The 13,167-nt window shown below is 39.3% G+C and overlaps 1 protein-coding gene across 2 annotated transcripts in view; it reads left to right on the top strand.

Moving 5' to 3' along the window:
• LANCL3 (LanC like family member 3) overlaps window positions 1-13,167 on the top strand; it is a 111,343-nt gene that overhangs the window by 73,039 nt on the left and 25,137 nt on the right. For both annotated transcript variants that reach the window (XM_024557569.4, XM_045192976.2), the window contains exon 2: window positions 12,258-12,381. In XM_024557569.4, the coding sequence (XP_024413337.1) occupies window positions 12,258-12,381 (124 nt within the window). The remainder of the gene's footprint in view (window positions 1-12,257; window positions 12,382-13,167) is intronic.

Here is a 13,167-nt window from a genome sequence, read left to right as displayed (position 1 = left end):
GTGTGATTGCCACAGCTGTGCCCTGCACAAGGGCACCTGGCCAAAATGGTGAGGAAAGTGAAATCCAGCCTCCGTGTTTTGGTCAATAAGCTTTGGCCTGGGGTTGTATCAGTCTAGTGGCAGGTAATGTGCTTCTTTATGCGTCTCTTCTGCTCAGAAGAGAGTACACCTTTTTTTATTTTTTTGAATTTCATACAAGACTTAGGAAGGCCCTTCTTCAGAATAGCAACTAAAGTTGGTGTCTTACAAACGAAGGACCTTGACATGCAGACAAAATGTATTAACAAACAGCTAAACCACTTGATATGCCCTGATTTATTTTGCTTTTTAAAATTGAAGTATAATTGACATGTAACAAAATGTACAAATCATAAGTGTATAATTGAATGATTTCACTGTGACTCATAAATCCACTACCCAGATTATGAAAAAGAACATTTCTATTGTCCCAGAAGGTCTCTTTATCCACTTTCCTAGACACACACCAGGGACACAGGGAGGTAGCCACTCTTCTGACATCTATCACCATAGTTTGATTTTGCCTGTTCTTGAATTTTATACAAGTGGAATCATATAGCAAGTGTCCTTTTGTGCCTGGCTTCTTTTGCTCAACATGTTCAGGAGATCTGTCCATGTTGTTGCATTTATCAGTAATTCGTTCACTTTTTATTGTTGAGTAGTGTTCTGTTGGGTGAATATACCACAATTTATTCATTCATCCTCCTGCTGATGGACATTTAGGATGTTTCCAGGTCTTATGAATAAATTCTTATGAATAAAGTTGCCGTGGACATTCTTATACAAGTGAACCTAGGTACATATTTCTCTCTGTCACTGATATACTATAGTAGAAGTCCAAATTATACGTCTTTCACAGTTAATGGTACAGATGTAGATATATAGATATAGATCTCATATGCACCTGTATAAATTTTTCTTAAGTTGTTTCTTCATAATGTAATTGGGAGGCCTTATTTTGGGAGTACCTCTCCATTACAAATTATATATGTAATGCATGTGCCCATTTTTACATATTAAACATAGGACTACCCTCTCAGTATTATGGGGATGCATGCTTTTGTTTGTTTAAAAATTGATGAATGGTCAGTAGTAGTTAGTGTTACAACAAATGAAGCAAATTTATAGCAAGGGCATTTGACATTAAACTTATAAATAAGAGTTTACTCTGTGACCAGGGCTAAATACAGCAAAGCTACATGAACCACATAAGATTAAGCTGAGTTCCTTGTTCCAACCACCTGTGCTATTTGTAATACTAAATAGTACTGATTTGTTAGGCAAAGCCCTATGAAGCAATGTCTGTATCTTAGCATCATGAGTGGAGCTTTTTGAAAACACGTGAGTGGTCCTAACCCCATAAAATCTTGGTGTGGAAAGTGACCTCTCTTTTTAAACTTTTTCATGTAATTATATCATAGCAGCTGGCCAGCTGGCCATTTCTTTCCTATGTCCATCCTTACAATTCTGGTGACTACCCTCAGTTGAACACATTGGAGCCTGTGAATGGATTTCATCTGTTAAAATTTTTTCCAGGCAACATGAGATGAGGCAGACAATTTACTTAATATTGATTTCTTTATGAAGACAGCCCCATTAGAATAATAACAAATTATGGAGAGTGACTGAATAAGCCATATTTGGGATAATAAACTGTGGAGTACAATATGAATTTATTCAGACTGGAATGTAATCTCCATGATTGCAGGGATTTGTTTCTCTTTTGTTCACAGAAGTTCTCCTAGTAAGCCATGGCAGGGGTCAATAATATTTCCACAATAAACCTTGTATGTATAAGATAAGAACCTTAGTTACTAACTCACAAGGTTATAAATCCTGCTTTGCTTAGTACTGGTAATATATCCCAATTGCTCATCCCAGCCTCTCTAAGAATCAGGAATAAGCCTTCCTAGCTGCATTCCTTTGTCAGCAACCACTTGGAACTTGTGGAAGCTCAAATCCAAGGAGAGGCTTTGTAGAGCTTCTTGTCCTTAACAGAATCAAGGTGTCAGTTTACTTCACTCTTCTCTTCAGCCACAGAGCCAGCTCCTCCTGAGCTTCTTCATTCCTTCTCCTTCCCCTAGGTGTAAAATGAAAATGGCCACAGTGACAGTTTCATTCATCATGGCTGACATGGGGGTTGGGCAGCGGCAGCTCCCTTCAGCATGCCTTCATGGCCAGGTCATCCCAAATTGCCTTTCTTATTAAATGTATTGGGGTGACATTGGTTAATAGGGTCATATAGGCTTCAAGTGTACATTTCTATGATACTAGATCTGTATTTTGTATTGTGTGCCCACCGTCCAAAGTCAAATAATCTGTCATCATATATTTGGCCCTCTCCAAATTGCCTTTTTTGATGTGTTGTTTATATAGAAAGTGATACCGTCTGGATTTTATAATCTAGCTCTCTGAAAGATCTATATAATGTAAATTATGAACCTTCAGAAAGGACCTAGGAAGCTGTTAATTTTACAGATGAAGACAATGAAGCCAGAGGGGTTCAATCAGTTGCCTTATAATGACAGAGCCAGAAAGTCTGAATTTCCTCAACCATGGTCACTCAATATATCCTATGTCACCCCAGCCCCAATAGCTTTAGGTTTCACTTTGCACAGAGAGAAGGTACCATTCATGGACAAACCTGCACTATATCACACTGCTTCCCTGAGCCCCAATAAACACATTTACTAAAATGTGTTTGTAAGGCATTGAAAAAGGAAGACAACATTAATCAGTTTTAAAGAATCTCTGCATTCCCTCCCCAGTTTGTGATCTTTAGGGTCCATGTCAAAGAGCATAGTAAAAAACAAACAAAACAAAACAAAAAAAAACCTTTTCAGCTTGTTTTGTACAAAGTATCTAGGTGAAAGAGTTATTGAATGACAAAAGAGCACAAATTGTTCAGGTATTGTTCATCTAGGACCATTTTTGAGAAAAGGTCTCTAAAGTGAGAGTAGGTAGTACCTAATATAATCACTTAAGTTGAGGTGACAGAGGTTCTTGGAAAAGAAGGTAATTGCTTTACAGCACTTGTTGCTGAGGTGCCCATGGGCCTCCTCTTTGCCTTTCCATATCGACTTTGAGGATTTGAGGATCCACTGTTATGCTAGCAGATTTCAGAGTGCCCATTGTCCCTGACCTGGAACAGGATAAGTGGAAGAATTAGGGGAGTCACCCAGGGCCATGGCATCAAAGTGACAGTGTATTTTCCAGGCTTTTTCTCTGGGCTCCAGAACCACTTAATAAGAAAAACCATGTGATCTCACCTTTAAGTGGAACCTAATCAACAAAACAAACAAGCAAGGAAAATGTAACCAGAGACATTGAAATTAAGAACAATCTGACAGTAACCAGAGGGGAGGTAGGAGGGGATGATATAGCTAATTAATACTGGAAGCCACAAATATGTTATAAGAATAAGCCTTTCAAAAGAAAAAGAAAAAAGCTATTTATCGTCTACCTGATTATGCATAACTATTGATCTCTCTGTACTTTCTGTACTCCCTAGCACTGTATCATGCACTCAGCAAGCACTTGAAAAATATCTGTTGAACCATGATTTAAGAATATGGCAATGAACTGGTATAGCCACTGTGGAAAACAGTATGAGATACCTCAAAAAATTAAAAACAAAACTGCCTTTTAACCCAGCGACCCCACATCTGAGAATATACCGAAGGAAACCAAAACACTAATTTGAAACAACATAAGCACCCCTATGTTCATTGCAGCTTTACTTACAATTGCCAAGATATGGAAGCAGCCCAAGTGTCCATTAGTAGATCAGTGGATAAAACAACTATGGAACATTTACACCATGGAATACTGTTCAACCATAAAAAAAAAAAAATTTTACCCTTTGCAACAGTATGAATGGACCTGGAGAACACAATGCTAAGTGAAATAAGCCAGTCAGAGAAAGACAAATAGCACATTATTTCACTCATATGTGGAAGCTAATGAACAAACTGATCTAACAAGCAAAACAGAGACAGACCCATCGATACAGAGCAGGCTGACAGCTAAGGAGAGGCATGGTAGGGTGTAGAGGAATTGAGGAAAAAGGACTCATGGACATGATCAACAGTGTGGTGGTTGCTTGTGGGAGGGGGGTATAAGGGGACTAAATGGTAATGGAAAGAAATACAATAAAGATTAAATTTTTAAAAAAGAGTACTGCAAATGACATATTCATTCAACACTGGCTTAGAGGAGGTTCTGATGTAAAATGGCCAATTACTCATTCAGCCTTAATAACACAGCCATTCAATTTGGGGGCATCATGAGCCCAAAGACTCCAGATATTCACATAACTAATACAAAGAGGCTAAAACAACTTCTATTTTTTTTAGCTTTTTATCTTGAAGGAAGTACATAAGAGGCTATGTATCTTGATGAAATAAAATGCCTAGAATTGAGGACAAGTTAAACATATGCTATAATCTCATTACAAAGGGCTTTTTGCCTAGCCTGTAAGAAATGAAACCACTGCAACATACCATCACATCCACATCCCAGAATTAGAGCTCAAATAGGTATATGTAGATTTGTAAATAGTTGATGTCAAGTGTTGAATCACAAAATAACAAAATGCTATCACTGAAAGGCGCATTAAAAACCACCTCAGCTTAACTCCTTGTTTTTTCAGATGAAACAGGTTCAGAGAGGTTATGTGATTGGGCTCAATTTACATAGTTGGTGACAGAGACTTGTTTGGAAACCAGAAAAACTTGAAAAGTACTTTGAAAGAGCAAAAAGAAATGTTTGGGAAACACAGGACAGTGAAAGGCTCAAAGTGTGGTGATGAGAAAAGTACATACACAAATGAAGGTACATACATTACTAGTTTATGAATTACAAGTTACAACAACTTGGGAATGCAAGATGACACAAGCTGGCTTTGGGTGGAAGTTGGGGATGGGAGGTAAGCAACAACATAGTTATTTTATGTGAGATATCCTCGGCATAGACCTCCAAGGCGTATGGTTTTGAATGGTGCAAGGTGAGTTGCTATTGGACTTTGATGTCTGTTTTTTTAACTTTTTAAAGATTTTATTTATTTATTTTTAGAGAGAGGGGAAGGGAGAGAGAAAGAGAAGGAGAGAAACACCGATCAGTTGCCTCTTGCATGCGCTTAACTAGGGACCCAGTCACAACCCAGGCATGTGCCCCAACTTGGAATTGAACCAGTGACCTTTCGGTTGTCAGGCCAGTGCTCATTCCACTGAGCCACACCCGCTAGAGCCGAGGGCCGATGTCTGTTTTAACTATACCTTATATACATTGTGCACATGTTTTATGCCAGGAACTGTGCTAAGTGTTTTACTTGGAAGCCTCGTAGCAATCCAGTGAGATAAGTAAGTCTTATTATTACTGCTTTTTACAAATAAGTCAACTGAGGCTTAGAAAGTATTAAGGAACTTGCCTAAATCCACACTGCTGGAAAACGGTGACGCTAAAGTTGGAACACATGTTTTGTTTTATTTTTATTTTATCACCATGCTATATTCTTTCTTCAGTTTAAGAGCCAGACTCTTTCAATGCCTTAGAAAACCTTAGAGGTTACCTAGTACAGCGCTCTTCCCCAGCCCAGCAGCATGCACATCACCTCAGAGCGCAAGGCCCCATTCCACAGCTACTGAATCAGAATCTCTGAGGGTGAGGCCCCAGAAGCTGTGTTTTAGCTAGCTCATTAGATGATTTGTAGGCACACTAAAATTTAAGAAGCACTGACTTAGTGGACACAGTCTAATCCAGTCCTTTTATATTACAGATGAGGAAACAGATCTCTGATGATTTAACCATGGTTACTGTGGCAAAGCTGGCTCTCAAGCCCAGATCTTCTGAATCCTAGTCCGGTGCACTGTCTGCTGTGTCCTATGGTTTCTACCTGTACCTTTCATGACTCTACCACAAAGTGTGCATTGGCGTATGTGTTGGAAACACTGGATGAGGTTCACTGGACTTCTGTCCTGACCCAGCATGTCCATTCATGTTCACATAGGGTTTCTCGCTTTCACTCTCCCATGACTCAGACCAAAGGTATTTCTTTCTACCTGGGAGTATGTTTTGCTTGTCTTTCCTTTAGCTCTCTTCATCATTATAGTCATCATCATATTATTACTTTGCTTTTAAATACTTTTTTTTCATTCAATATTTCATAACAGTGATTCTCAAATCTGACAGTACTTTGGAATCACCTGGAGAGCTTTAAAAAATACTGATGCCTGGTCCCACACCCAAAGTGTCTGATATCATTGGTTTGGGGTGTGGTCAGTGCATTGGGATTTGTATAAGATCCCCAGATGATTGCAGTGTACAGCCAAATATTGAGAACGGCTTTTTGTAAAAGTCTCACCATCATACTGGCAGGTAGGTGGAACAAGCCATTGTGATCCCTTTTTTTGTAGATAATGAAGTCTGGGCCCTGAGACATTTAATGTCTTGCAGTGAATTCATCTACTGACACCCGGTGCAGACTGGGTTACCAGGTACTTGTAATAAATCTTTAAAGTGAGCAGCCACCCTGCAAGAATGGGGTAAAACCTGTTTTACTTTTCTGGTTTCCAGTGTTTCCTTGGCTTGTGTTCCTTGACGTGAGAAGGAAAATGAAACAACTTTGAAATGGTATCTGACGAATCCCTTTAATGATCAGAAGATAAGCATTACTAGAGCAACCCACCTCCCATTCTTCATCCAGCATAATCATGGTCAGGGAGCATCAAGAAAACCAGATGGAAGGGACTGGCTCATTCTGCACCAGCGCATGTGCCCATTTAGAGACTAATTTTAAAAAATAACAAACCTGGCCACACTGGCTAAGAGAACTCCCCAGTGGGGGTTGCAAATTTGCACATATTTTTCCTATACATCACATATTGGAAGAAAATTTCCAATTGTTGCTGCTTCTCTTTTCTGGGGAATCTGATCACTTAAATGATGGTGTGCAATGTTCTTGCCTGGTTTTCCCTTTTGCTTCCTTGCATGTCTTTGGGAACTTCTTTAGTTCTTTCAGTCTAACTTCTCACCCTTCCCAAGAGAAATTCTCTGTTGCAACCAACCTCTCCATTTCCATAATCCCTTGCTACTTCACATATGTTTCCACGGACCAGCAGCAGCATCACCTGGGAACTTGTTAGAAATGTAGAATCCTGGCCCCACCGGAGACCTGCTGAATCAGAATCTGCATTTTAACCAGGTGGCTTGTGTGCACATTGCAGTTTGAGAAGCATTGCCCTAATACACAGGGTTTTCCCCATTATCCCACAGCTTCAAATGCCCTCTCCCCCCCCATTTTCATTTATCCACTTCATACTTGTCCTTCAATGCATGGCTCATATCCCTCTCCCTCAGTGAAGCCCCCCGTATTTACTCTCTCCACCTTACACCTGTGATTTTAGAATTTAAATGCTGAATGTTTCATTATCTGTATGGTTCAGATGTTAACTTAGTCTAATTATTAAGATTACATTTTCCCTTAAAGTGCCTGGCACAGGCTTTGCACATAATATGAAATGTTCGACTCATCAAAGTCTGTTTCCTGTTTAAAAGCTTTCCTTTAGCCCTACCTTCTTTGTTTAAGCTTCTGACTCACAGCAGCTCCCCTCAGCTTTTGTCTTCTCAACACCTGAAGTAACTCTCGACCCACTCCAGAGATTTCCTGAAACCTCATTCTTCCCTGTAAGTTAGTGGGTTCCAACCCAAGCACAGCCCCAAAGAGGCTTCAAAGTAAAAATCTAACCAATTGTGAAAATTGACTTTGTACCAAAAAGTTTCCCCAAGTTTTTAATTTGAAATTATTTGGAAATATTTTATTGTAGTTTTCCATTACCATTTAGTCTCCTTATAACCCCACCCCTGCAATCACCACCCTGTTGTCCACGTCCATAAGTCCTTTTTCCTTTTGACTCAATCCCTCCATCCCCAATCCCTCCCCTCCTTAGCTGTCATCCTGTTCTCTGTCTATGGATCTGTCTCTATTTTGCTAGTTAGTTCAGTTTGTTCATTAGATTGCACATGTGAGTGAAATCATGTGGTACTTGTCTTTCTCCGCCTGGCTTATTTCACTTAACATAATGCTCTCCAGGTCCATCCATACTGTTGGATTGAGAATTTTTAAAAATAAATTTGCTTCAGTGGATGGATTTTTCTTCTGGTCTACCATGGTACCCACAGAAAACTCAGGATTGTTTCTGGCTTTCCTGTGGGATGTGCCATGTAGTGGTATCTCTTTTACTGGCCCCAGACCCTGAGGCAGTAGACACATCTTTGAGGCTACCATCTGTCCAGGCAGGAGGGGGGCACACATCCTAACTACCTATAGATCCCTAAACCTATCTGGGGGATTACAGGATCTCTTCTAAGGTTTGGCAAAGGGGGTGTAGCAGGAACTCCACACTGACTTTCAACTTCCTGATGGCTATAGGTGTATACTTCAAGGCTATTGGTTTTTAAATTAAATTTATTGGAGTGACATTGGTTAAAAAAATTATATAGGTTTCAAGTGTACAATTCTATGATACATCATCTGTATATTGTATTGTGTATTCATCATTCAAAGGAAAATCTCCTTCTGTCAGCATATATTTGACCCCCTTTACCACCCACCTATCCCCTTCCCCCTGGTAACCTCCACACTGTTGTCTGTGTCTCCACACTGTTGTCTGTGTCTGTCTTGTTCATTTGTTACTTTCAGTTTTATATCTCACATATGAGTGATATCATATGGCTCTTGACTTTTTCTGTCTGGCTTATTTTGCTTAGCATGACATTCTCAAGATCCATTCATCTTGTTGCAAAAGCCAGTATTTCAGCTTTTCTTATGGCTGAGTAGTATTCCATTGTCTATATGGACCACATCTTCTTTATCCAATCACCTACTGAAGAACACTTCAGTTGTTTCCATGTCTTGGCCACTGTGAATAATGTTGCAGTGAACACAGGGGTGCATATATTTTTATGAATAAATGTTTTCAATTTTTTGTGTAGATACCTGGGTCAGGAGTTGCTGGATCATATGGTAACTCTATTGTTAATTTTTTGAGGAACCTTCATATTCTTTTGCATGGTAGCTATTCCAGTTTATACTCTAACAGCAGTGAATGAGGGTTTCTTTTTTCTCCATACCCTCTCTAACACTTGCTATTATTTGTCTTGTTAATATACTATCAACTTTAAGTATTGATACTAAAATACGCAGGTTCTAACAACTCAAAAACCTTTATCCTCAGAACTATTATCCTTAGGTATCAAAGGTCATTTTGATGTTCATTGGTAGTCAAAAGGCTTGTTTCTTGCTGTGAGCAGAAGCCTGTGCTACTACCAGAATGGTAGAATGAAGGATTGGCGTGAAATTAATTGCTGGAAGAAAACACCTAAGTTAATGTCAGATTCTTATTCTGTTACTTATGTGTTTGGCATGATAGTGGAGTGACTCTGCACTGTGTAGATGGGCAGTCACATACTCAGGGCATTTTGAACTATTGCTTGGTAATGTTGGCAGTGGTTCATATATAACTAGCAAAGACTTCTACTTCCAAGTGCCCATGGGCAGGACATTTGCCGTAGAAAGGGGTCTGAAGTGAGGCAAGCCTTCGGTGACCTGGTCCATTCCATTCTTGTAATTAACGAAGGTCATCTCTCCTCCTCATGGAGGTGGTTCAGTAACAGCATGACCTTCAGGTGGGGCCAAGAAACCAAGCATGGACTTCATTGCTCTCTCATCTCTTCATACTCAGAGCCCAGCCCAACAGGAACATTTTACAACAAACATTTCTCTTTGAGAATCAGCAAAAGGAATTAGTTAAATGAATGAAACTGTTTAAACCAAACTACCACAGACTTCCTTACTTTGTACTCTTCAGATATTTTAATTTATTTTAATTCAATGTAAAAAATTTATTTAAAGAACCAAATCCATCCACGATATCAACACATGCATAGGCCTCATGTGTTCCAAATTCAGGAAAGGGAATTTGGGTTTGTGTTGATAAAGGCCTAATTGGCAGAGTTCTCTGTCATCCCCAGTCACTTTTTTCCCACTGGAAATGCCATTTCCTTATTCCCAAGGCCTCAGAATATTTCAAAAGCACAAGAGGCCATCTTCTTGGAGGTAGTGTGTATGCTCATGAGCATGTTCCTATGTGCTGGGACTGGGAAATGGAGGGGTGTCTGAGAAAGCTGACAAATGAGAGACCAAGAACAGGCCCCTTCTCTCGCATCTCATCTTTCTTCTTTGTCTACTGTTTGTTCGTGGGGCAGAAGAGCACCCTGTTCCTCAATGTTCCCTTCTACACACTTTTAATGAGTACTATTTTCACTTTTTATTTACTAATCAGTAAACTCAAGGATAGGTCTTGTCTGTTCCCAGAGATAAAGAACTGCATGTATAACTGGTTTTTATCGTGGAAGCATGGTTTCTCTTTGTTTTTCACAGTGTTTCTAAGAGATAAGAGGAAACCACCCCCGCATGGTGCATGACTGAGGACATTTTGAAATATAAACTCATTCTCTATTCCGAGCTGTGGATTAGAGATGGAAAGAATGGGACAGTGCACCACATATTAACCTAAGTTGATTTTTTCCTCTGGGTTAAAAACAAACAGGTGAACTCACACACACACACACACACACAGAGAAAGAGGAAGGGATATATGGTAAAATGTTCAACTGAGGAAAGAATAAGCCAGTTTTCAATTATTGGTACAATAGTCAAACAGGGAGAATTTTAGTAATTCAAATGAGTACATGCCCCCAAAATTCACTGACCTTTTCCTATCACAAAAACTGCCTCTGTCACATGGATTCAAGAGCAATATTGGCAGATGAGACCTAAGTTCAGTTGAAAAGCCACATATATTCCAAGGAAAATATGGGAAAATATGGGATCCAGATTAGATTCCTATTAATTTCATGCCATTCAAGGCTTTCAGGAGATTTTTGAGAGTGAGCCAGGATGGAGGGATTTTGCCGTGTAACTGGTGATGCCAGACATTAAGTACAGCAAAATTAAATGTAAGATCAGTTGGTGCCGATAAAGGCATAAAGAGTAAGATATTTTCAATACCAAATGAAAATGCTGACAGCAATTTGAATAGATGCAGAGCAGGAAATCATTTAGGAGAAATTTGTTGTTCAGCTAAGGAAAGACCTGAGGTTGAGCCCAGAAATGTTTCTGGGAATGCATGGGAAGGTAAGGCGTTTGGGAATTTTAGGCAGAAGGGAAGAGTAAACCGAAGAGACAAAATACATAGGTAATAAAAGGAAAATTTAAGTCAAAAGCCATGACATAATTGTTTCTGAGCAACCAGTTGGAAACAAAGGCTCTCTTAGTTTCTGTGTTAGGAACCAAGGATGCCAAAATGATGAGACCTGATGATGAGGACAGGCCACAGTCTCTGTCCTCAAATAATTGATTGTTTAGTAGAGAAAGTCATAATACACCAGGTTGTAAGTGCTACACCAAGGAGTTGTAGTGGTACGGGAGTATGCTAAAGGGATCATCTGATCTACCCAGAGGAGGAGAGGGAGGCAGAAAACATCACAAACCTGAGCATAATCCTAATAAATTCAGTAATGCTTTGCAAGCTTCAGAACATTTTAATCTCCGTAGTCCTAAAAATGACTGTGGATAGATTGAATAAAATATTGACAAATGCAAATCACTGCATTTTAGCCATTCTCTATTCAGAATCCTTTTGATATTAAAAGTGATTTTGCCTTGGTACTTATTGGACTTTAATTTCATCCAGGAATGCCAAAGACTACAAGTGAGTCCATCATGCAGCAGCTTGTCATAGAATTGTGGTTTTATGAGCACCAACAAAATGACACAAATTGAAGACGCATTGTCTGGGCCAGACCTGCACCGTACACCAGGAGTAACAGCTCTGTTAAGCATAATCAGTTAGGACCAGTATTTGTTCTTTTCTGAACAATTTCTTGTTCCTGTGACAAGGATTAATGATATGACAACTGTAATGTGGCCTTTGCATTTTATAAAAGTCCATAGTAGTAAAGGCGTGTATTTCCCATCAAAACAGCAAATTTTCCAAAGGAGGTAGAGAAAACGACAAGGAGAGGATCAGTAGTTCAAAAAACCTTACAGTTGGCAAAGCTTATTTACACCTAGGGAAAGGATTTAGGGGATATGCTGATGGCCTTTTTAAGCAAGAAAACCCAATGTCTGAGGAAAACAGATCCTGATTTGACTTCTGCTTCTTGATTTCCTTACTCAGGTGCTGACTCCAGCACAGATCAAATCAATTTGCCAAGCAATTCTAGACTCCGGGAAGCAGTATGCCATGAAAAAGAGGAAACCATTTCCCCTGATGTATTCTTACTATGGAACTGAATATTTGGGTGAGTAAAGGTGCTGGTGAAAGATGAAGGGAGTTTCTAATATCAGCATTGACTACAAGATTTGTTTTTGAAACAGGTCATCACTGTTCATTTAACTAGAAGTACATTAAAATGCCATTAAATATGATAGATAATACAAATTACAATTTAATATTTATTTCCACAGTCTACCTGATAGAAATGTAGCTATTTTAACAATTACTTTGCTCATTCTAAATTGTGAGTTTATTGGCTCAATTTTTCTGAGTTTGTGAACAGCTTATACACTCATTATTAGTAGTGTGCCTGCACAGGGAAACAGGGTTTGACTACTAACATTCTCAAGTTTTAGTATTAGTGGATCAATAACAGATTGCTGAATAAAACAATGGCGACTTTTGAGCTATGAGGCACATAAAGTGAAAATTAATTGCTCCCCTTACCTCTGAGCATGATTTGCAAGGCTCTTTATAGGTCACCTACCTCCTTCTCCTAACTAAACCTTATCTCCTCCCCTTGCTGGTCCTGTCCAGCACAGTCTCCTACAAGCAAAACGTTCTCATATCTTTGTAACCTTGGAGCCTTTTCTTTTTGCATGTCTGACTTGCAAATTGAATGTCTGGCTTCCCCCAACCCCTTCATCTATCTGTAATACTTATACCCAGACTTCAAGACTCTGTTTAAACATCATTAGATCTATAGAGAATTTTTGTGCTTTGGAAAAATGGGTTTATTGAATGCTCTCTGGAGAAATGTTCACAGGGTTCAGGTTTTGCCCCGAAGCAAATTGGGTCGTATCCTGTTACC

This window comes from Desmodus rotundus, chromosome X, assembly GCF_022682495.2.
Source record: "Desmodus rotundus isolate HL8 chromosome X, HLdesRot8A.1, whole genome shotgun sequence".
Lineage (NCBI taxonomy): Eukaryota > Metazoa > Chordata > Mammalia > Chiroptera > Phyllostomidae > Desmodus > Desmodus rotundus.
The sequence above is the reverse complement of the archived record's forward strand: the minus strand, read 5'-3'. Positions and strand labels throughout refer to the sequence as shown.